The sequence below is a fragment of the Daktulosphaira vitifoliae genome, unplaced genomic scaffold (assembly GCF_025091365.1).
Source record: "Daktulosphaira vitifoliae isolate Bord-2020 unplaced genomic scaffold, ASM2509136v1 Scaffold_5, whole genome shotgun sequence".
NCBI lineage: Eukaryota > Metazoa > Arthropoda > Insecta > Hemiptera > Phylloxeridae > Daktulosphaira > Daktulosphaira vitifoliae.
In genome coordinates this window covers 28,661,945-28,689,493 of record NW_026099576.1, presented here as the reverse complement: position 1 = coordinate 28,689,493, position 27,549 = coordinate 28,661,945, and the positions used below count along the sequence as shown (strand labels likewise).

At 26.9% G+C, this 27,549-nt stretch overlaps 1 protein-coding gene across 2 annotated transcripts; it reads right to left on the bottom strand.

Moving 5' to 3' along the window:
• Nucleotides 1-526: 526 nt before the first annotated feature.
• LOC126908693 (uncharacterized) lies at nt 527-16,211 on the bottom strand. Of its 2 annotated transcripts, XM_050690995.1 has the most exons (11): nt 16,056-16,211; nt 15,753-15,794; nt 15,602-15,652; nt 15,393-15,434; nt 15,247-15,297; nt 15,124-15,153; nt 10,908-10,955; nt 10,605-10,658; nt 7,995-8,058; nt 7,846-7,925; nt 527-1,524 (listed from the first exon to the last, which is right to left on the bottom strand). In XM_050690995.1, exons 1-11 carry the CDS (start codon nt 16,143-16,145, stop codon nt 790-792), a joined length of 1,287 nt encoding a protein of 428 aa, XP_050546952.1. In that variant the 5' UTR covers nt 16,146-16,211; the 3' UTR covers nt 527-789. The 2 variants fall into 2 exon arrangements, with proteins under 2 accessions (XP_050546952.1, XP_050546954.1); XM_050690997.1 differs by lacking the exon at nt 10,605-10,658.
• Nucleotides 16,212-27,549: the final 11,338 nt, after the last annotated feature.

The following is a 27,549-nucleotide window of genomic DNA, read 5'->3' as shown; positions in this document are numbered from 1 at the left end:
TATCACTTAAACGTTTTAAAAAATGTTTTCTTGTGACAAGTATGAAAAAGTGTACGTTGTCAAAGACTGTTTTTAACTGCTGCATAGGAAAATACATGACGGTATACGATTTAAGTGTTATTTATGCTCATCTACTACTTTTTCGGACAAATGCGGACTTGTACAGTTATCATATATTGTATACCCTGGTATATTCATAGTATACTGAGGTAGATGGAACATCATATAGTATATCTTGATATATTATAGAAAATTGGAGCTATTTTAAAAATTACATAATTTTAGAATTATTTGAAAATATTTGAATGCAGAAAAGTGAAAGGAGTAATCAAGCGGCGAAAGCGGTTATTAATCAAACGAAACCCAACTATAGCTATCGCTATACTATTCGCATCGAAGCTAAAAATACTTTTTTAATTATCAAAAAACACAGTTTAGAATATTTTTTTTCCAGGGCGATGATGTGTTCAAAATTTACAATATACATATGATTTTTTTGTAATAATTAAACAAATTAAAATTATAATTTTTATTAAAACGAATAATATGTCCTTGTTTTTATTATAAAATCAGAAATCACACGATCTTTAGCAAAAATACATTTTATAATGACAAATATCGACAATAAACCTTATGAGTATCATATGTACAAATTATATCATATTATACGATTACTATTTTTGTCTTTTATTAATTTTAAAATGGCTGAATAAATTATTGAATAAATTAAGTGTGATCGAATTAACATTGAAATTTTTTAAAAATGATATATCTACCATACTAAAAAAGTTAAAAAATATTATAAAATTCTATTCTGTGAATTATTTTGAATTCTGTGTCAATTAACTTAAAAATTTTCTGAAATTTTCCCTCTATTTCACATATAAGTTCAAATTTGTATGGCTCGTTGTCTTCACAAGGTTTCGGAAATCCTTTTAATATTTTATCTATTATAATTTGTGATAGAATGTGTTCAAAATTATTATTATTCGAACTAATATTTGTTTTTACATCATACATTTTTATTTCTCGGGGCGTTAAGAAAATATTTACATATTTATTCACTAATTTTTGAAAAGTACTCATTATTTCACGTTCATGACGTCCTTTTTTAAGTTCTTGTAATCCTTTAAGTAGTTCATTGTCGTAATTCAACTTTATTAATACATCACTCAATTTGATTAAATTCTTTATTAATTGGTCCCAATATAGTGTTTTACAATAATCAATTCTCAGTGCCTCATAGGCATATAACATTAGCAAAATCGCATACTTAAAAGTTCGATCGCACATGATTCTTATTGCTTCTTTAAGAGTGAAATTTATAGCAATCCCGTACATTGTTGAATTAAGAATAAAATCATAAATTGTTGTATTGGGTGTTGTAAAAACATACGATTGAATAAGTTCCTCTTCGACATATTTCCACAAAGACATATCCTCGAGTCTTCTTAGATGTTCTCCGGTATGTTTATCATAGACTGTATCATTTATTAAAGATGTATTATTATCTAGTTTACTGCTCTGTTAAAAATAAATTAAATTTTTTTATAAAATCGTACTTAATTACCTTCCTTTATAAATAACATATTTTATAGGGTATATCTTACAACATTTAAGGCTGTAAATTTTTAGTTTATGATAAAAACTAAAATATATTTTTTTACGAGTTTTTATACTAGGAACAATGTCAAAGATTTTGTTTACCCCTTACCCTCTTACTAATAGTGAGATCAGAGAAACATTAATGCTTTATAAATGACTAGTGGGGTCATCAAATACAAATGTAGTTACACGTATAGTCAGTCTAGACCTATTACAGTAGTAGAAGTATTATCAATAAAAATCAAATTGTTATATCTATCAATTATGACTTTAATTTCACTTGTAAATTAAATAATAACGCCCAGTACTATGTGGACACCACATAGTGAACTTAAATATAGATTAAAATCTTATAGAAATATTTACCAGTATCATACTGCGCTCGCGTGAAATTGTACAATAAGATGTCGCAGGGATTTTTTTATTTTAAAGCATAATGTTAAAATTTAACAAAATTTTTATATAATAATAATACAGGAAAATTATTAATAGATGTCTATAAATAAAATTTGCTATATGATTTTAACAGAAATATTATACAGCAAACGAAGATGTATATATACAGGGTGATTTTTTTATCATAACCCACTCAATTACTTACAGAATAATAATAATTTAAAAATTTTTTTTTTTATTATCTTTAGTTACACATTATTCTTGAATTTTTAACTATGTAATACTTTTTAAGTTCATCCCTTATGCCTTGGAGGGGGGTAAACTTTGTTTTTTTAAATGGGAGCACATATTATTAATTTAATAAAATGTTTGAGTTTTTAATTTAATAGTAAATAATGGCATATTAATTTTCAAAATAACTTTATTCGTATATTAGATATAAACATTTANAAATGGCATATTAATTTTCAATATAACTTTATTCGTATATTAGATATAAACATTTAAAGTTTCAAATTCTTGAGTTATTATACATGTATAATACACAAGGTATTACAAATACAAGTAGCTAATTGGCTTTTTATGACATAAATATTCTCAGGTACACATCATTGTTATTATCAATGGTAGTAAGGCGGCACCTTGTTGTGAGTTCCTAAATACACTAACTGACTATATAAAAAGTATATCTATTGATAGTTATAATTAATAATAAACAATCCATGACTGTGACAGAGATGTCATAAAAGCCAATTAGCTACTTGTATTTGTAATACCTTGTGTATTATACATGTATAATAACTCAAGAATTTGAAACTTTAAATGTTTATATCTAATATACGAATAAAGTTATATTGAAAATTAATATGCCATTTACTATTAAATTAAAAACTTAAACATTTTATTAAATTAAAAATATGTGATCCCATTTAAAAAAACAAAGTTGACCCCCTTATAAGGAATAAGGGATGAACTTAAAAATTATTACATTGTTAATAGTTCAAGAAGAATGTGTAACTAAAGATAACGAAATAATAAAAAAATGTTTAAATATATTTATTCTGTAAGTAATTGAGTCGGTTATGATAAAAAAATCATCTTGTATACACAAATTTTTATTGAGACACGGCCCCATCACTCATGCCACCTTTATCAGCCGTCGCCCTACTATAAGGCATAAGGGATGAACTTAAAAAGTATTACATAGTTAATAATAAAAAAAAAATTTTTAAATTAAACAAATAATAGTAGTAGTATAAAGTATGAGCTGGGACCCCCCCAAAACGGCCCTGGCCATTTCCTCTCCTTAGGTGGTCGGGCGTTGTAAACGGCCGGGGGAATATGGTGAAAGGTCGATGTTTCATNGGGGAATATGGTGAAAAGTCGATGTTTCTCGTTCCTAGATAGCATTTCGTTATACCATGGTACATGTTACCTTGGTATATGCATAGTATACCTAGGTAAATGGAACATCATACAGTATACTTTGATATATTATATAAAAATTTGAGGGATTTTGAAAATTGCATAATTTTAGAAATATGTGAAAATATTTGAATGCAGAAAAGTGAAAGGTGTAATCAAGCGGCGACGGCGGCTATTAATCCAACGAAACCCAACTATAGCTATGCGAGGTGTAGACCTTTGGTCATAGAGTGCCCCCTACTTGACTAACGTATGTATTAAAACAGTAAATCAGCGGTTTACCTCTACATAGAAGGGGAGGTGATGATGAAAATCATCATAAGGTGGTCATTATTATGATATTAAAGTAAATAAATAAATATGTACAATATTATACTATTTCATAAGAATTGAGTTATTTTTTAATTATAGAGAAAATATTTATACGTTTGAAATAATATTTTATCAAATTCTTTTTTTGATTATTCAGTCACACTACCGCGTTTGTTAATAGACATTTTTTGTTAATGTGTAATCGTTATTGTATAAAACATGTATACACATATTCTATTACATATATTTGTATACAAATATTTAGAAGTCGAAAGTTTAAAATTAATTATTATGATATTAAAGTGAAATTACTTAAGTGATGAAGAAAAGAGTTAGTATACGGTTTGTGTCCTATGATTTGCTGACCTCCCTATGAAAATATTTGATTTTTCCACATAAATGAGCATAAAATCGTTGATAAAGTCACATTGTCATCAAGAACCATCAGCTCTAAAAAGAAGACTCTACTCTATCAATAATATGGCTGCCGAAACTGTAAGAAAACAGCGCTACATNAATATGGCTGCCGAACCTGTAAGAAAACAGCGCTACATTTATATCGCACCAACACCGCCAGCCGAGATGATTGACTCTAGCAGTTACACTATTGCGTTCAGCGACAGAAAATTTTTGCAAGTGGGCCTGAATCCAAAGGATGACTTCAATGTTACGGTATGCATTATTACTCCTTCACGATGTATTAGTATGTCAGCAGATTATTATTTAAATATTATTATAGATTATTAAGATTATTATTTACGGCATGAGGGATGAAATAACATTATTTCTACAATCACCTCCGGTAAAAGGAGAGAACATTATGTTATACCAAAATGTCGATTTTAATATAACCATAGTATTGTACCATGATGCCATGCATTTAGTATTAGAATCCAGAATAGTGGATGGGTGTCGAGTGTTATTAAATAACGAAAACATTAATAGACTTATGGACTTACAGTGTACTATTAACAGGACAATATCAAGAAAAATAAAAACACGTTTACTATTAAGCCATCAAATAGACCGCATTATAGAATACGCCGACGGTAAATGGTGGGGCCCTAAAATTCAACAATCACACAATGATGAAATGGTTAATTTTATAAGAAGTTTGAATGACATAGAAATTTTGCGATACTATTCCTAAAGGTGACAGGAATTACATAAGCGAGCTAAAGAATTTAGCATACAATGTAATAGTTGATAGTATACGGATGGTACCGTCCAATGGTATCTAAGTAAATACATTGTCTGGAATTACTAGAGCATATGCAGTCGTATTAGCGGCGAACGAGGTTGATGCTTAAATTTCAATAGGTAGGTCAAAAGACGGGACTGTAATTGTGTCGGTCTGCTTTGACATATCAATCACTGCAATAATTATAATGATATTAAAAAAATACCCAGCACAGGGAGGTCGCGGCACAGTGGTGACGTGGCATAGTTGGATCAAGTATAATGATATCTGACAGTGATTAAAATCACTATCAAAAATATACGCTTCGATGCAAATCTTTAGATAGTGTTTAATTTTAAAAAAATTGGTGTTTTACTCCAAAAGCTACTTGATCTGCTAGTTCCTTATTAATATCTCGATTAAGATAAAGTATGTCGAATGAAAAAGGGTTTATTAAAAAATATTATTTCTCATAAAAAAATTGTGTGGATCCATAAACTTTTCAATAAGTTATAGCATTATAAAGTTAAATTTAATATAAATAATAAAATCGAGAATTTTCACACGAAAATTGCATTCGGTAGCCATTTTCGCCGTGAAAACAAGTCCAGAGGTCAAATTTTTTTTTTTCAAATTAAAGTATATTACATTAGCTTTAATTTAAGATATATATAAAAGTGTCTGACCTTCCGGAACATTTTCAAAAGTTAAGTTGAAAAAGTTGTCATTTTAAATCCCCCCCTGTGGGCAGAAAAAAGGTTCAATTTACAAAAAATATATACTAAATGATAGGTAAAGACATCAAGCATCTATAAAAGAAAATATTATATTGATATGTTCATTTTTGAAATGTTACGGCAGTTTTTAGTAAAAAAAATTGAAAAAATTTTGAAAATTAGCCATTTTTAAATATGTAATTTTTTTGGAGGTTTTCCTCATTTACGGGGAACGAGGGAAATTTTTTCAATTTTGAAGGGTAATGTCTTCGACTACGCTGGTTAGTTGAATAAATGATAGTTTATAAGCGTACTTGTTCAGCATAGAGCGTTACAAGTAAAAATAATCATACATTTCGAGGTGTTGAGATAGGGTATTTATATTAAAAACTATATTTAATGATCTATACCTGTTCTTAGCTAATACTTCACCCTCTCACATGTATAACGTTATATACAATGATCTATGTGACATTCATTATTCAGTAATTATATATGAATTTTTAGGCAAATAAGCAACAATCACATCATAGTAAAATTAATACTTTCTATGAGTCCCATCAAAGTTAAACATTTTTTAAAAACTTGATTACATTATTAATAGTAACAGGTAGTATAACAATATTTTCTTAATAGTCACATTATTTAAGAATTATTAATATACCAATTTTCTTAACATAAACACTTTATAAAAATGTAAATTACCATGTATGATTTTCATGTATGAAAATACTTTTTCTTATATTTACAAAGCATATTCAATAGTACCAACAGAAAAAAAAAACTTCTACTCTCAATCTTCTAGATCTCAACTTCTATAAGTGAATAATTATACGTATAAACAGATGATTATAGACATATTAATGTGAAAATAATCAAGTGGTATAGAAAGTGTCTATTATTTGGAAATATATGTCCTGTGATTATTTAGTTCTTATATCTAACGTAGTACGTAATCCATATATATTTATCTGTCTATCTCTATCGATCATGATCGGGTTATATCAAATCTAATAATAGATAATAACTGAAAGCGAACATATAGTAAAGTAGTAAGGAAATTGGTCTACTCTGATCACTTTATATATCTATGAGACATTATAACAGATACTTATTGTACATTATAAGTGTAATATGCTTAAATGAATCATGTGTAATACAAATACTATACTCGCTTATGTAATTACTGTCACCTTTAGGAATAGTATCGCATATTTCTATGTCGTTCAAACTTCTTATAAAATTAACCATTTCATCATTGTTTGATTGTTGAATTTTAGGGCCCCACCATTTACCGTCGGCGTATTGTATAATGCGGTCTATTTGATGGCTTAATAGTAAACATGTTTTTATTTTTCTTGATATTGTCCTGTTAATAGTACACTGTAAGTCCATAAGTCTATTAATGTTTTCGTTATTTAATAACACTCGACACCCATCCACTATTCTGGATTCTAATACTAAATGCATGGCATCATGGTACAATACTATGGTTATATTAAAATCGACATTTTGGTATAACATAATGTTTTATCCTTTTACCGGAGGTGATTGTAGAAATAATGTTATTTCATCCCTCATGCCGTAAATAATATTTAAATAATCTGCTGACATACTAATACATCGTGAAGGAGTAATAATGCATACCGTAACATTGAAGTCATCCTTTGGATTCAGGCCCACTTGTAAAAATTTTCTGTCGCTGAACGCAATAGTGTAACTGTTAGAGTCAATCATCTCGGCTACCTAGGTATACTATGCATATACCAAGGTAACATGTACCATGGTATAAAGAAATGCTATCTAGGAACGAGAAACATCGACCTTACACCATATCCCCCCGGCCGTTTAAACCTCCCGTCCACCTTTGACAGGGTAAACCCACATCATGTGGTTAGGGGGACTATGCCTTTCACCATATCTCTCCGGCCGTTTACACCGGCCGTCCACCTAGGGAGAGGAAACGGTCAGGGCCGTTTTGGGGGGATCCCAACTCATACTTTATACTCCTACTAATCATAATTTTTATTGAGTTGTATTTACACTCGGGATTTTTTTTTTTTATAATGTTATAAATATGAATTTACAACATTACTTTTTATATTTCTGACTGGGTCATAATGTATCCTATATTTACTTTTAATTAAATTTTAAATGTAAAATATTGTAACTATAAATTAAGTACACACGTAGACATATTAATAAACTCACTTGAATTTTAATTATTCTGATTAGAAGTAGTTTGTTTATTTTTCGTATAAATGACTTTAGTTTCAGATTCATTTCTTCTACTGTAAATAAAAAAAATTAATCTGTTTCAACAGGTGAAATATGGATTTATTAACATAACCTATACATACCATTGTATTCGAAATAGTTATCATTTCCTTTGTAATTTAATATAATGTTTTCTTTTTCGAATGTCTTCAAAATATAAATAACAATAATTATAAAAAATAAAAAGAATTTATATTTTTTAGAATGTAAATAAGCATAATCGAATATTTTTCCTTAAAAAGAAACTCATTCGTCCGAAAGAAATATTTAGAAAACAAAATAATTGATTCTAAAATTCAATATCTGTTCCATGTAGGTTTTCTAAAAGTTCTAATAAAACAATCATAGTAATTTCAACATGATACAATGTTCTTAAAAATGCTATAAAAAACTCATTAATCAGTTCATAAAAACAATCATGTGAGTGTTTTTAACAAAAAAAAGTTTAATCCAAATAACTTTAAACTATATTAAATCTCGATTATTGAGTGATTTATGTGTAAAAATTATAAAATCAAATAAAATTGTGCTAAAGCTATCGTGAATTTTCGTATTGCTTGAAATATTAATACATATTTCCAATAAACCTAACCAGACAACAAGTCCGAAACGTCAGGTTTCAGACTTGTCGCCGAGTACTTCTTCATAGCGATACGATTTGGTAATTTTACTTTAGTTCCAGGAAAACTCCAAAAGGAGACATATTACGCACTACGTAGCAAGCATTACAAAATAATGAATATACAATCATAAACATAAACAAGACACTTAGGAAAACAGAAAAAAGAAAATCTGCAACGTGCAAAAATGATGATGAAAAAAGAAGAAGATGACAATAAAGGAACACAATTACTGCCGTATATACGAGGAATTATCGATCGCATTTCAAAAATCGCAGAATAATTCAAAATAAGAACCGTTCTGAAACCGAACAAAGTTTTGGGATAACTACTCCGAAATCAGAAAGGCCATCTATCAGAAATGCAAATACCAGGTGTTTATGAAGTACTGTATTAATATGGTAAATCATACATTGGACAAATATGAAAAGAATAAAACAATACGAAGAAGACGTTGATTACCAAAAGAAAGAAAAATCCACGGTAGCTGAACACCCGAAAAACAGTGGACACGAAATCAAAGTTGCACTAAGTCAGAATATTCAACTAAGAACCTTATTTTAGCAAACGGATGTACAAAGAAGCAAATGAAATAAAAACTGTCCAGAAAATTACAACAGAGAAGATAAATGAACTATTAGCAAGACTTGATTTCCTATCATGCACCAACATCAATCAACCATTGTCTTGTGATATATTACTTAGGGGAAATTGGGCAATTTGTACCTTTAAGATTTTATTAAAGCTATTAAAGAAAATATTTACCATAAGAACTTAAAACTTGGAAAAAATTGTATCTTGATATATTTAAATCACTTGATAAAAAACTCATTAATTCATTTTAATCGTGTTTAAAATTTTAATTAGTTAGAAAGAATGGTCAAATTCGACATCTTGCTCAACACCTGTGTGGCGGCACTGTTTATAGGGACACTGTTATCAATGTTGTAATTTGTATAATCATATAGATTTAATGTGTAAAATCTATGGCAACATTTTTAATAATTAATAATTATTTTTATTTTATATAATTTAAAGAGAATACTGTAATAAGTTTTAAATTATCGATTTGTAATTTTGTTGAATAATAAATTGATCGATTCTACAATAAAGTGGTTAATTAATACTAAATTGTATAACAAATACACACATAAACAATAAATAATAAAGAATCGATAATTTAAAACTTATTTCTGTATACTCTTTAAATTATATAAAATAAAAATAATTATTAATTATTAAAAATGTTACCATAGACTTTACACATTAAATTTATATGATTATATAAATTACAACAGTGATAACAGTGTCCCTATAAACAGTGCCGCCACTGTTATATACATTAGCGTAATTAATGTTATGCTTAAAAAATGTATTATGTGTGTAATCCCTAGTTAAAAGGAGTCACCACCAGTCTCTTTAAGAAATATTGAAAGTATTATACAGTTTTTTAATTGGTTTACACAGTAATAAAACGAAAAAAAATATTTGGAATGAAAAATTTCCAGCTGTGATCTCAAAATTTTGAATTATAATTTTCCTTCATATATAAATGGCAGCCACCCAAATGCTCTTGAATAATTATTAGATAAAGTTCTTTTTAGTTACTGTGGTAGTTCAACTAATTATAAGAAAATAATTACTAGAATAAAATAATAATTATTTTTATAATAATATATTATAATAAACTGCAATAATGTATTAACAACACAAATCTTATGGTCAATGAGTTTCCCGAACCAAGTATATATTATAATATTAATAATAAAATAAATACGTTCTACAGCATTTAATTTTATTATTCACCATTTAATTAATAAAAAAACTAATACAGTATTGATAATTTTGTTCTTGATTCCTTTAGTTTTTTAAATTTAAAATTATGGAGTTTTTTTCATGTTTGTCAACATTAATGTATCAAAAGCATGTTTTGTAAATTGAGAAAAACATAAAATTAAATACATTAAGAGTAAAATTTTCAATATTCTATTTATTTTTCGATTAATTAAGTAATTGATGATTTAATAATATTATGTTCTTGAATATTCAAATTTTATAATAAAAGTGACATACGATTTTAATATATATTATGTCATTATTCTCTATGTTTTCAACAATGATGGTATTCTAAAAAATATATAAAAATATCAATAATTTCTTTACTAAAAATTAATACAACAATATTTAAGTATTTTATTTTTATTTTTATTTATTATTATATAAATCTGTGATTTTAAAAATTTCATATTGAAAGTTTTTAAATAAGAAATATTAACTTCCTCTCCCATCACAATCAAATTGTACCAGTAAATGTTAAGTTTTCCATAAGTGGCCTGTCATCTCTTATTGATTACATTTATGATTTAAGATACTTACAAAATTCACATAAAGTTCTGCGAAAATCTCATTTTTATTTTCAAAATCCTGAAAATAAAATCCAAAAATATATTCATTCAGTTTAGGCTAGTCAACGAAGGAGTAATTTTGGCGAATGGCGGAAAAAATTCCCAACCAAATTTTTATTTTTTAAAAAGTTGAATTAAGATATGTATAATGACATACTAAAAGTCCTCATCGATTGGACTTGAGCTTTTTTTTTTACAGCCTCGCAAAAGTTCAAAAATATGAGCTTTTTTAATTTTCTCAAAAAATATTTAACTTACAAAAAAAAGTTTCGTATAAAAGTTCTTTAAAAAACAATTTTAAACAAAAAAGGTATCTTGTATTTTTTCATTCAAACAAATATTTTTCGAGTTACATTACATTTAATATGAGTACTAAAATTTATTTTCCAATTTTTTTCATTTTACGGTTACTTTTTATCATGTTAAACTTACATTAGACAAAATGTTATAAATGCATATGTGTGTATGTGTAAGTTTATTTATTTATAGTATCATTAAAGTGTAGTGTATAATAAGATACAACCGATAAAGTAAGTAATTGATTTGACGCTATATTGTTTAAACCCAACTAAACGCTAAATTGTACATTCCTAAACAACATTTATATTATGTCAATTGCCACCAGAATTTTTGCTAATCTTTTTCTTTTTATTTGCCTTAATCCCAACTACTTGGGGTCGGCCACCCTCATCCTAAACTTCCACTTGACACGATCTCTCACATCTTCTTCGCTCACATCCACTGTCCTCAAATTGCATTCAATAGCATCCCTCCATCTCTTTTTTGGTCTTCCTCTACCTCTTCTTCCTTCAACATTAATTTCTATAACTGTTCTTACAGCTTCCGATTCTTCTCTCCTCATAACATAATCAAACCATCCAAGTCTATTTTCTCTCATCTTATACACGATTGACGCTACACTTACATTCCCTCTTATATGCTCGTTCCTTTTCTATCTTTTCTAGTCACTCCACTCATCCAACTAAGCATTCTTCTCTGCTACACTCATTCTCTGCTCTACTTTCTTATCAACCGCCCAACACTCTGAACCATACATCATAGCTAGTCTCACTACATTGTTGTATAATTTATCTTTTAGCCTCATTGGAAATCTTTTATCGCATAAGACACCAGACGCTTCTCTCTACTTCAACCACCCGCACTTAAACCTGTGTCTTACATTCTCGTCAATACCATCGCTCTTTTGCACTATTGATCCTAAATACTTAAAACCTTCTACCTCCCCATTCACACTCTCGCCTATTGTCACTGATCTCCTCATTTCACCTACCTCATGTTCTCTTTTGTCAACCCAGCCAGAATTTCTGGTAATGATAAATTTAATTGTCATAAAGTGTCCAAAATTGGTCTTGTTCTAGTAAACTCAATGGTAGATAATAACTTTCATGATATAGATCTTAAAAGATCAAATAAAGTTATAACTGTATCTTCAATAACTTCTATTGTTAAAATTAATAATAAAATAATTAAAGTAAACCCACTGCTACTATTTCAACTAATCGCTATTTAAAAAAAAACCAGCAGTGTCCCGGCACAGTGTGTATAATTGGGTGCAGTATAGATGATATGTGACAATGATTAAAATCATTATCAAAAAACAACGCCTTGATGCAAATCTGTAGATAGTGTTTAATTTTAAAATTTTAATGGATTATTACAAAAACTACATGATCTCCTATTTCCGTATTTATATCCTAAATACAAGTTATATGCATTACTAGTGCAAAGTATGTAATCGATGGAGGATTTCTCCACTATAAAGTTATTTGACAAGTGTATCAAACAAAATGTTTTTCCATTTTCTTATTCATTTTCCCATTCTAAATTTTGATAGAATATATCTTCAACAAAAGTACAATTTTCTTAATCTTCAATCTTTATTTCTATTGAATTTATACACCAATGACCTTTGCAATGTTCACATATAATAGAACATTGAAGCCCTGTTTTTCGGCAGCCACAACTTTTACCACCTCCAGCACCAGACTAAAGGCCGTTTTATGACAATTATCTTTATTATTCGCAGAAATTCCGGTGGCAATTGACATAATATAAATGTTGTTTAGGAATGTACAATTTAGCGTTTAGTTGGGTTTAAACAATATAGCGTCAAATCAATTACTTACTTTATCGGTTGTATCTTATTATACACTACACTTTAATGATACTATAAATAAATAAACTTACACATACACACATATGCATTTATAACATTTTGTCTAATGTAAGGTTAACATGATAAAAAGTAACCGTAAAATGAAAAAAATTGGAAAATAAATTTTAGTACTCATATTAAATGTAATGTAACTCGAAAAATATTTGTTTGAATGAAAAAATACAAGATACCTTTTTTGTTTAAAATTGTTTTTTAAAGAACTTTTATACGAAACTTTTTTTTGTAAGTTAAATATTTTTTGAGAAAATTAAAAAAGCTCATATTTTTGAACTTTTGCGAGGCTGTAAAAAAAAAAGCTCAAGTCCAATCGATGAGGACTTTTAGTATGTCATTATACATATCTTAATTCAACTTTTTAAAAAATAAAAATTTGGTTGGGAATTTTTTCCGCCATTTTTTCTTTGTTGACTGGCCTAGTTTGGTAATAATCAGAAATTACATTTTGTGAATGTTAAATCGTGATACGAGGCCGTATCACGTAGAAACTTAAAATAAATAGCACTGACGGGCGTGACTTGTCAAAATATTTTTTAGTTTCCATGCGAAACTATAAAGGTACTAATTTTACTTTGATGTGTTTATTTTTTGTTTTGTGGCTGTGACTACTTTTTCTTAGCTCTCACTTGAAAATTCTCTCAACGATACAGTTTTTCCCAACGTAATAAATTAACAAATCGTATCTAGATAAAGACATTACCCTTAAAAATGATAAATATTCCCCTCGTCCACCGTGGAAATCCCCCAAAAAATTTTGATTTTCGAAATCGGTAAATTTAAAAATTTTTTCTATAACTTTTAGAAAAATTAACAAATTAAAATAACTTGCTTTTATACGGAAATCTGAAGTAATTCCCTTTTATTTTATATAATATTTATGAAAATCTGACCCTTTACACCTGCACATAAGAGGTATTCAAAAATAAACGATTTTACAAAACTCAACTTCGTCTACTTAACGTTTATAAATATTCCGGAAATACTGCGTCTTTTAAACATATGTCATATTTGCTTAATCAGAGTTAATACATTTTTTTTGAAAACTTCAAAATTTGTATAAAAGGTATAACTCGTTTAACTTAACTTTATGAAAATGTTCCGGGATTGTAGTGTCTTTTAAAAAGCTTATTTTATGTACTAGAAGTTTAAAAAAAAATAATTTGTACCGACGACTTATTTTCTTTGTGTAAATGGCAGTCGAAGTAGAACAAAAAATAGGAATTAATTTTGCTTTTGGAATAATTCAACGATTGCTAAAAATTAAACACTATCTACAGATTAGCAACGAAACGTTTTTTATGATAGTGATTTCAAACTTTGTCAGATATCATCTATACTTGTTCAACCTATGTCACCTCCATACCGTGCCACGACCCCACTATTCTACCGTTTTTTCTATAGCAATAAAAAGACCGGCCGATGATTTTCTGATGAATAATAACAGTGATATAACGTACGAGAATGCGCGCAGACATACTATTTAACTTATTTATTTACCGTTTTAATACAATCCACTTCATAATAATCATAATTTTATTCCGTTAATTAATATTTTAAATAATTCTTGTGCGATTGAATCATCTATACATTTAAAAATACTCAACTTAAATACAGAAAGCATATCTACCGATAGTCATCATTAACAATAAACGTTCCGTATCTGTGAATAAGCCACATCTTAAAATAGCAATTAACTACCTGAATTTGTAATCCGTTGCGTATTATACATGTATATTAATTCAAAAAGTTGAAACTTTAAAATCTTATATCTAATATACAAATAATTTTTTATTAAAAACTCAAACAATTTATTAAATTCAAAATATGTGTTTACATTGAAAAAACAAATAAACACCTTTAGAATGATATAAAATTATATAATATAAAATATTAGATTTAATAGTAAACGCCATTTACTATTAAATTAGAAACTCAAAACCCGTATTCCCTTATTATTAAGGCTGTTATAATATTTAGTTAAAATAATTCTCACCAATATTAAAGGACCACACATTAAATATTTCTAAAATAAAAGATTTTACGGTAGAATGTTTTTATTAAATATTACAAAATTATAATAGTGTCTAGGTGGTAACAATATACAATAAAAGCTTACTTTTGAAGGTTTCAAACTATATGTCTCAATAATCCACTTGGCATCTATATACTATAATATAACCATTGAATGTTAATATTATTAATTTTAATTTCAAAATAGTTGATTCCTAAAATTTATTGACATTTAATAATGAGTAAACTTACATAAACAGTTTTGTCCCAACTATCATATACTATTATTTCTTTCTATATGAAAAAAACCATATTTGAAAATTTTATATAAAGATTTGAAATTTATAATCACAGTATGAATGAAAAATTATTTATTTAAAAAATAATAATTTAAGGTGTATATGATAAATAAAACTATATGAAGACTTTTTTGATTCTAAGAATACACAATTAAAACTTACATTTGAAGGCCTCTTAAAATGTTCCCCCGTAATCCACATAGCTTCTGTATGCTATTATATTACCATAAAATGATAATATTATTAACTTAAATTTCAAAATAGTTGATTCATAAAATGTATTGAAGTTAATAATAATAATAATTAAACCTACATAACCATTATATTGTTTTCTATTATCTAATATCACTTCTTCCTATATAAAAAAAAAACATATTTTAAAATTTTAAATAGAGATTTCATAATTGTAATCATAGTTAGCAATAAAAATTATTTATTTAAATAACAATACTTTCAGGTGTATTTGAAAAATAAAGCTATACAATGACTTTCTTAATTCAAAGAAAGTGTTAAATTTTCATTGGTGTTTTGTACTAAAATTGTCTCATGAAAATTATAAAAAGTATCTATACTAAACTACTAAATTAATTATTATTTAATAAACTATTTAAATTACCGGGTTAATTAAAAGTATATTTCCAAAAACTTCTTCAAAAAAATGTCCACACATAAAAATTAATAAAAAAGTATATATTTTGTAAAACATTTCACAAGAATAATTAGATTTATATAATGTAATTGGCTGACTTATAACTTACAATATATTTTATTAATTTTTCATTGAATTTACGCATTTTTATAGGTATTATAGTAATAAATATAAAAAAAAACGCAAATAAAAAAAAACAAATATTAAAAATAAGCTAAAATTATTTTAAAATAAAACCTTATTAGCATATTTTTCACATCATCTATGACAATAATATATAAATTATACTATTTTATTTATGTATGACATATGATAAAAATTGGTAATTGCTTTTACATTTTTTAATTTTAAAGAGTTACTAATTGAATGAATTTCAATGTAACTCAATAAATAAATTTTAACTTTTTTATGTGTTTACCTAAATGTTTATAATATGCCTATTAGATATTATTTTATAATATTTATATCATTATTGTTTTATAGCGTCAATTCCAATCTTAGAAGGTATCGATTTTAGTGTAGTGTTTATTTCTGTGACGGTTGACAATAATGTGTCGTACCTCAGGGCGTAGGTATTGGGGTTCGATTCCGTTGAGCTGGGCTCTGTAGGTACTCTCACATCTCTTGCACAAGCAATATATTTTAGAGGGGACTATAAACATGATTAACAAAAAATAAAATATAAACTTTATTTATTTTTATTTTTTAATTATTCTTTATTCTATATTCTAAATCATCAAATACTAATATCTCAAAAATTATTAAAACAAAACTGGTTCTCGACAAGTTAGCATTTTATTTAAACCAATCTATATTTAATAGTAAAAAAATAAAATAGGTTTCCATTCAACTATCAAAAGTTATTCATAAAATCTATTAAATTTTTGTATCAATGCGCACAATGTAAATTATCTTTAAGAAGCTCAACATGGAACAAGTCTACTATACCAGGGACCCTTTTTTTTTTCAAAAACGTTCGTTTTTTTATGCTTTTTTCAAAAATGTTTGAAAAAATTGGCGAAAACTTTTGGTTCAAAAGTTATAGCTTTTTTTAGGTTAAAATGTCATAAAATTAAAAATAGTTCTAAAATAGTTTTTTTTTTGTTAATTTTTGGGTTTTTTTTCATGAAAATATTGTAAAACTACAATGACATAACCACTACGTAATATCCTCAATCTAAAAACCCTAAAACCAAAAATAATTAAAAAAACAAGGATTTTCCAATTTTTTCTTTTTTTTTTCAAAATTACACAATACAAAAAAAAATGGGTTTTTAAAATGTTTTGTATAAGTGATTATATAATTACATGAAACCCCATTAATTTAAGTGTAGCAAAAAAAAAAAAGACCACGGTGTTATTTGATGTGTCTTTTATATTTATAAAATATTGTATATACATTCACACTATATATTGTTATAAAGATAACAGATTGCGACACTTGATAGTTTTATGAAACGACCACCCGTTGACAACCTTCTGCTTGAATCACAAACTTCCGCTCGAAAATTTTTACATATTATTTTAATCTACATAAAAAAACGAACGTTTAGAAAAAAAAATGTTAAAAAAAAAGGATGCCTGGTAAAGTAGACTTATACCCTCAACATATACGATAAAAATAATATTTTAAAATAGAATAAATGAAAAGCATTTTCAACGCAATATGATTTTAGAATTTTTATCAACGCGAAGAAATGCTTTATTGAAATCAGAATTATAAAAAAATGTATTACTATATTCTTACTACTTATATTACACACGTTTTATTTCTATTTATTTAATTCGTAATAGATATTAATTAGCATAGAGGAAGATGCTGATGTAACAATTCTACTCGTCTGTAGCTCGAAGCTACTGACGTCGAACTAACAAAGGGCAATTGTGTTTGAGTGGCCGTTATAGACATAGTTTTCAATACTATTACTTTCGTCTTATTTATATTATTAATAACTTTATAACTTGTTTTATTCATTGGCAATTTTCATCATAACCAACTCCGTCTCATTTGGATATACCTACAAACCAACTGTACTAGGATTCAGATCAGAAGTATTGTACATTACATATAACTTATATTTACTGAACATCTAAAATATAACTTTACTTTGTCGTTGACATAATACAATAGTCTAATTTTATTTAATAATTTATCCCCTGTAACTAAGGTACACGATTGCCTATGTCTCCTTCAGGTAATTGAAACTCATTTAGGGAGATAGGGACGATATACGTCGAATAGATTCTGATTCTTGGTTTTGACCAAGATCCTCAACTATTAAACAATCCTCTAACAGCATACACAACATTTGCTATTTTTATTATTGTTTTATTATTTATTATTGTCAAATGTCCCTAGTAGACACCATTATATGCCTTAATAATTGTATTTTTAAGAATAGGATATAGTTTAGAAATAATTTTTTTTGTCAATATTCTATTTCGATAACGACAATATATTATTGCTATCTCTCACTTAGATAACCGACGTAGAACATTATTTATAACAGATTACCGCCATGATAGCAGAAATAATACCGATTGCACTGCTATCAGTATAGTAATACCAAATTAATGATAAATTTTTACATGAAATCCAAATCATTAAATAATGTGAAATAACACAAATGGTTGATCGATTACAAAAATTGTAAGAATTGAGTAATTTATTTTTCTATTATATTATGAAGTTAAAAAAAATGGGTTCTTATTTAAGAAAATTATAAATAAGGGATTTTATCCCTGATGAAACGAAAAAAAAGATTTTGTTTGTTTTTAGGTTGTTTTTACCATAGTATTAGCTTCGATGCGAAGCTGAGAAGGTATTAGTTTTACTAAGATGTGTTTTTTTTTTTGTCTGTTACCACTTTTTCTCAGCTCTCCAATGGGTTAACCCAACCCAAACGTCAAAAGATCACAAATCGTATCTAGTCGAAGACATTATCCTCAAAAATTGAAAAAAATTCCCTCGTTCACCGTAAATGGGGGAAACCTCCCAAAAAATGACAAATTTAAAAATCGCTAATTTTCGAAATTTTTTCATTTTTTTTTACTTAAAAGTACCATAACTTTTTTAAAAATAACCAAATCAATATAATTTTTTTTATATAGATGCATGACATCATTACTTTTCATTTTGTATATTTTTTTTTTTATATATGATCCATTACCTGCCCAAAGGGGGGGATTTAAAATGACCACTTTTTCACAAAAAATTAATTTTTTTAACTTAAATTTTGAAAATGTTCCGGAAAGTCTGACACTTTTATATATATCTTAAATTAAAGCTAATGTAATATACTTTATTATGAAAAAAAAAATTTGCCAAATGCTATTTTTGTGTGAAAATTCTCGATTTTATTTTTTACTTTTAGCTTCGATGTTATAACTTTATAATGCATAACTTATTGAAAAGTGTATGAAACAACACAATTTTTTTATGAGAAATAATATTTTTTAATAATCTCTTTAACTATCGACATAGTTTATCTTAATCAGGATATTAATAAGGAACTAGCAGATCATGTAGCTTTTGGAATAATACCCCAATTTTTTAAAATTAATCACTATCTATAGATTTGCATCGAAGCGTTTTATTTTGATAGTGATTTTAATCACTTTCAGATATCATTATACTTGATCCAACTATACCAAGTCACCACTGTGCCGCAATCCCCCTGTGCTGGGTTTTTTTTTATTTTGAAACAGTGCACAGCAAGCACTTCTGTGTGACCGATCACACCATCTCACTTTTTACTACAATATGATCAAATATAAAGATATTTTCGTTAAAAATATTATTTCTTTTATAAGCATTATGTTAAAATAATTTAGTTTTAAGCTGCGTGTTAATAATTTTAAAAAAGTCCGATTGAAATTATTTTTCACAGTTTTGCAAACATATAAAACTGTAAGGGAACATAAATTATCTTGAACTGAATCACGCAGTTATTATACTAGTTAATTTCATACTTAAATAGAATATTATTTCAAATACCTGTAGGAATATTCGTTTGAATTATTATATCAAATCTAAAAATTATTTTACATTTTATTTATTAAATAAAATACATTATTCAGCCGCAAAGATTCAAATATGATGTAAAAAAATTTTAAATACTCATATTTTGTATTGTAAAATTATATTTTTCTCAAAGCATTCCTAATAATTACAAATAATTTATAACATAATTATTATGTTCTAATTTCAAAAGCTCCTTATACTTATCATGTTAAATTAAATTTTAATATATTTATTCTTAATTTAGAATTCATCATAGTCGAGTCTGTAAGACTATATAAGTCGCATGATTTTGGTTTTAAAAAAATTATTTTCAAAGTATGGAGAAAAGTATTTAATTATTCTTTTTATTCATCAATAATTTACTTGATTTTTGATTTATTATACATTTAATGACATTATATTTGTCTGAGACAAAAATAGGCATTGGAGGATTGTATGATTTTTTCTCGAAAACAAGGTTTAAATATTTTTATAATTTATATAAAGGACCAATTTTTCTATCGTATATCAATAAACAATAAATCAGTTATATAAGAAAATTTTATTTTTTGCATTCAAAAAAAGTGTAGTTTACATTTATCACCATTGGAACTAAAAATATGATTAGCTCCTTTGATAATTTTATAATATTTCAGGGTCTAAATTTAAATGATATTGTAAGATTTTAATATAACGCATATATATTCAATATTTTTTGATTTTGTTAAATGATATAATAACGTTCATTAAGTATTTATGTTTAATGATTTTTACTATTCACAGATACGCAGCTTTTATTATCAATTATGACTATCGACAATATGCTTCTTGCTTTTTCAGTATATGTATGTATAAATGTTACTCACAACTTTATGGCTTATATCAAACTACCGTACTCTAAGCATATCTGTTTATAAAGTAATAATTTATAATAAACTCTGCGTATTTATGAATAGCGTCCTAAAATTCAGAATAAACAATACCACATAATAGTTTTTCTTCTTTTTATGAAAATTGAACATAATGCGTTAGAACACACACACTTTGTCATGGGCGCAAATAATGTTTTTAATTTGGTGGTACTTACAGGCCAAAATCTTTATTTCGCTCCCATCCAAATATTGCACTCAACTATATTTTTATGACAGTCAAAGTAAACAATAATATTACACACTACATTCATTTTTTTCTTACAACTCTGTTATTTTAACATAACCATTGAAACCAAAACATATTATTATGGTAACAGGAAAATACACATTCTACACCAACGACAATGTACACATGTATAGTATTACAAAACAAAACTTTAAAAAAAAGTAATTATTTTTATTATACACTTATATTATATAATGTACAATATATAAACTAATATTTTTATATAAGAAGGTTATAAATATATAAGGGTATAATATAATTTCATATAAGGAATTACTCAATATTTTCTTACAAGATTTCAAAAGAATGACGAAATCTACTTGGGGGTACTAAAGACTTCCCTGAGGGCGCTAAGTAACCATAGCANTTTCATATAAGGAATTACTCAATATTTTCTTACAAGATTTCAAAAGAATGACGAAATCTACTTGGGGGTACTAAAGACTTCCCCGAAGGCGCTAATTAACCATAGCACCCCATTTGTACCAATGCACGTCATTTATACAGGTGATAATCACATTACANCACCCCATATTGTACCAATGCACGTCATTTATACAGGTGATAATCACATTACGATTATAATTAAGCTTATCCGTGACTTATACGATTATTTGTTATTGTCAAAAATACTTTATACTTTAAGAATAATAATATCATGTTAATAGTGTGGGANCGATTATAATTAAGCTTATCCGTGACTTATACAATTATTTGATATTGTCAAAAATACTTGATACTTTAAGAATAATAATATCATGTTAATAGTGAGGGATTTTTGACGGTATTTGTATAAATCAACAGTTGTTATTCTGTAGGCACTCCTATTTAAAAGTACTGTCAAGTATTTGATTAATTGTTATTTCCACTACACGTTAAAAATTTTAAATAAAAATAATTTTTAATTCTAAATTATAAAATAATTGCTGCTTTTATAACTGATATTTATAAATTTTAATATCTAATATCAAAAGATATTTAACCCTTAAATTCATATGGTTGCATTCGTTCAATTTCCAATATGTCATAAGTAAGAAAATTTTAGGAGTAAAATTTTATGAATTAACTCATTATATTGATAGTTAGTGTTTTGAATAAATTTTAGATTATAATAAATCCATAAAATATAGATAAAATAATAATATTAGAAATGCAAGGTATTGGCTAAAATAGAATTTAGATGTCGTCATTCAAACAGAACAATTAGTTTTAGTAATTTTGGTAACTTGATAATAGAAGGTATAATTTTTTCAACACGAAATAAATAGAAGTGACTTAATAAATATGAAGACTAACAGATTTTATTTTTTTAGAATTTAAATGAGATATATAAGCAATTAATCATGAAATAAAAAAATTGTATTTGTGCAATTATACGTGTTTCGAGTTCTAATTTAAAATGCCTATTTATTTCATTTTGTTGCTTGCGTGTAAATTATGAAAATGAAAAAAATTAAAACAAGAAAAAATTCTTTTTATTTTTAAAACGGGCGATTTTTATTTTTAATTCCTTTAATCATTTAAAATATATTAATGTTGTTACGAAATTAAGGCTGCCCAGAAATGAAGAGCACAATAACATTTGATATCTTTGAGTCTTCTAATTGTTAAATAAAATTTCAAAAAATATATGTTATTTAAATTTTATGAAAATGTGTTGGGTAAAAATGAAATAAATAAGACTTTTTATGGGTAAAATATTAATAAATCATTTAAAAATAATGTTCAAAATTTAGGTCATAAAGACAAAATATTTACTTGTACTGATGTAAATTCCATATAAGAAAATATCGACCTAAAGCATAAAAAAAATTCCTCCATACAAAAAATGTTAGTAAAAGTAAAAACAAATAGCTTTTTTATAGCCTTGAGATGGTAAACAATAGTCATTGGCCACTGACGGTGAAAATATTATTTTATATTCTTCGATCGTTTTCATTGATGTATAACAAGTCGACTACCAATATATTGATATATGCTACCTTAACAAATTTTCATACACTATTCGGTATACTACTAAAACTGTGCATAGTATACCTGTGGACGAACTAGTTTCCCTCTTTGATCGGTTCAATGTACTCTCTATTTATTATATATTCAGTAGTATAATCATGCAAGTTGCAGCCCTCTATTGGTATCTGAGCAGAGCTTCCCTATTTTTAGCAAATACTAGAAGATAATTGCCATTTAAGAAATTTCAAACACATGAATTTATTTTAAAGTCATAAATTATCTTAAAATCAGGGACTAAAATCATTAAATATTTTAGAGGCTTCGATTTAAGAACTAGGTTTTGATTACGTTTATAGATTTTTTTGTTGATCAGTATCAATTAGGAAAAATGATTTATAAATTAAAGGTTAGTAACCTTTAATATATAAATTAACCTTAATAATTATTTATAGAATGGTTATGGAACATTTGTAAAACTTTAAGATGCGTTCAAGAATTTTATGTAGAGTTTTGTAAAATTTCATAAAATATATTTTAATTTTTATGGAATTTTATTCATAACTTAAGTCAGTAATATCCCAAATTAGTTTTAAAAAAATGTTTTGTTATAATTTTGACAAGTAACCACACTAATCAAGTATATTTATATTAAGAATAACAAAATTATGTTAGTATGGTATCGTATGTTAGTGTGATCCTTAATTTTCAATATTAGATTTTTATCAGTCATTATTATTTATTTCAATATCTCTATTGTATAATTTAAAAACAAACTGTTTACCAGCGGAAATATAACTTAATTATTCAATAAATATAGTAAATACTAGTTAAAAAAATTGAATCAAAAATATGGAGTAAATTATGAACTCTTTAAAGTTTAAAATAGTTTTTAGCTTCAATGCGAAGCTGAGAAGATATTGGTTTTACTAAGATGTGTTTTTTTTTTTTTGTGTCTGTTACCACTTTTTCTCAGCTATCACCAAACTGATTTCTTTCAATGATACGTCAAAAGATCACAAATTTTATCTAATCGAAGAAATTACCCTCAAAAATTTAAAAAATTTCCCCCTTTCACCGTAAATGGAGTAACCTCCAAAACAATTACAAATTAAAAAATCGTTAATTTTCGAAATTTGTTCGGTCGTGATGAAACAGTTTGGTAGTTTTCATCTCTTCAACAAGAGCGCGACATGCCACAACTGGTTTATCTGTTGGGGTAGTGTGTAACAGTGGTCGTGAAGGATTCATTCGTGCTCAATTAGTCGGCCGTTTCGGTTATATCGACGCCAGGTATTTTTGGGTCGAGTATTGCCTTGTCACCACAGTGTTCAATTTGAGTTGCTCAACGGCTTGTTATATGTTACGGTGTTTTTTTGTTGTTGCCTTCCCTGCATCTGAAGTGTCACAATGTTCATCACCTTCAAACGGCAGTGGGTAATTACTAAGAATTTTTTATTGTTTATTTAACGGATTTACAGTCCACATAAGATATGTATTAGTTATAAAAAGGGGATATATGTTATTTATTTTATTAGTAATTTGTGCTAATTTCATGTATTATTGGCTCTTGTTGTTTGTTATTTTTTTTATAATAACTGAAAATATCATATTGTGATTATTGTATATGTTTTTCTTTCTATCTAGCATATTGTAAGGCTCAATTTCCACATTTTTATATTCTCCTTTCCTTCCGCTAAGGCATGGCCAAAATACGTATGGTCAATCGTATGTATTAAACAAACTAAAGATTACAAAACCACAAATTGCCGATACTAAAAAAAATATAGCCGGCATTGCACAAAATTTTTTCAATTTTTTTTACTTAAAATTGCCATAATTTTTTTTAAAAATAACCAAATCAATATAATTTTTTTTTATATATATATGCATAATCAACACAATTTTTTTATGAGAAATAATATTTTTTAATAGTCCATTTTTCATTCAACATACTTTATCTTAATCAGGATATTAATAAGGAACTAGCAGATCATGTAGCTTTTGGAATAGTCTACCAATATTTTGAAATTAAACACTATCTAAAGATTTGCATCGAAGCGTTTTTTTTTAATAGTGATTTTAATCACTGTCAGATATCATTATACTTGATCCAACTATGCTACGTCACCACCGTGCCGCGACCAAACAGAAACGCGTACACTAATTTCCGGCGAGTCACAAGTATCGTATTTCTTTATAAAAATATTTTAGTTTATTCTCAATGACCTATCTTGTTCTAATTGTTTATTACTAAAAATTCTTCAGTAAAGGATCTATTATAGACTTATTATATAAACAAATGTTTCACTTACCTTTGACTATCCTGATAAGGCAGATATTCTCTTGAGATGAATGATGTGGATGATGTAACAATTATCGATGTATACGTGTATGCATTAATGTACGAAATTATATTTATACGGTTTATGTTATTATTAACTCGCGTGTAACTACTTTTCTAGTACAATTCTATATTAAAACTACCCAAGGTGAAGTCTAAGTTTATTATAACTCTGTCTTTTGTAAAAACCTTTTGTATATTTATGTAGTATAGTCCTTAACCTTGTATATGGTGTTTTACCTTAATATATTTATTATTTAATAATTTATAAAGCAAATAAAGAAATTCTAAACAACATAACTGTCCTGTGCAACAAACTATTTCCAAGTGGCCTACGTCTTTTCAGTCGTCCAAAGAGTGATCTAGGGTAGATGCAAGCTCAATTTCGGTTCTTTGCATAATAGATTATAGTAGTGTTCTATACTCCGATTGCCCGCACTAGGCAGAGATCAGACTAGCTAGTCGATAAGTGGAGAGACACTTTTAGTTGTTTAGTATAATGTTAGTTATAAATAAATATTAGTGAATTATTAGTTTTAAGTATAATATTTTGTAATAAACAAAAAAAAAGAGAGAAAAAATGAATAAAAAATAGATAGAGGGAGAGAGAAGAGAATGAGTGAGTTGAAGATGGTATAATGGAGTCGTATCTCGGGGTCGAACTTTATTTATTTATTAAATAATAAAATATCCCTACCTCATTTATTCCTATTTTTGTTTATTACGTGATTTTTTTTAGAAGTAAGACATGCAAATAAATATTCGCACTTACCTTTATTTCCTTTAGTAATTGATTGAGTTGGTTTTATGGTGATTTCTTCTTTCAGTGTTAACTATCGTTTATACTGTCTTGCGTTTATTTCGATAAATTAGTATCTCTGTGTATATAAAACTTTAAAAAAAGGGATTCTCTACAATGGGATCTGCGTCTATTATAATTTTATCACTTTCTTTTATTTTAAATTCCTTTTATATTATACTATGTTTTTACTAATAATATTTTCGATGAATTCCCTACAGTCGATATCAATATTCTTAAAATTTACTCTGAACTAGCCAAAATATAATTATAAGAATATGTCTATCTATATTCAAAATATAATTAACAAGACTGTGGTGGCCCAGCGTTTCTCAGCGTAAAGCCTTGGCTGGCGCGGACACAGTTACCTCGTTAATATATTTAAAATATTATTTCAATACACTTTTTATTATCCTTTACGTCTACTGCCTACACGTTACCGAAAGGTAATTGGCATAGTCCTTTATGGGTGGCGGGTACACACGCAGAGAATATTTCCAAGGTGTAGTTTCCTGTATAAATAGNTATGAATATACGATAATGTATAAGGCTATTATGCCTGTATAAATAAAATTACGCTTCTTCACTCTTTTCGGCACATTTGAGGCTGTCCAGAAATGAAGGGCATAATAATATTTAAAACCTTTATATAAAAAATAGAGATAATGTCTATTTGTCGTGAGAACATTAGGTGATAATAAAATAAATAAAAACTTGTTCCTGTTTAAAATATTAATAAATCATCTAAGACAATGTTCACCACTTAGGATGATACATATAAAAAAAACTAAGTCACAGGGACAAAATATTTACTTATACTGACGCAGATTCCATGTAAAAGAATATTTAGAGGGTAGTCGTTGCAGTCGCTGCCGCAGAAAATCGTCAAAAGAAGTCCAGAGAAATCCAAAAGAAGAGAGGAGCAGGAGCCCTTTTTACGAGAAAAAATGGCTTTTTATACGCCGGATGAAGTAAGCCAGCGATCTCTATTGAAATTCCTAAGATGTTGGATAATTATTTGTGATTGGTTAATTGTGATAGAAACCCTGCCGTGGGCGTAGTTAATGAATTGTAGGGGACTGGTTTGAAACATGTGTTGATAAATAGTTATTTTTATTACCCTAAAAGGGAAACATTCCTTAGATGATTTATTGCTTTATTCATATATATGTGATATTTAGTACATGTGTTAATAATTATACTACAA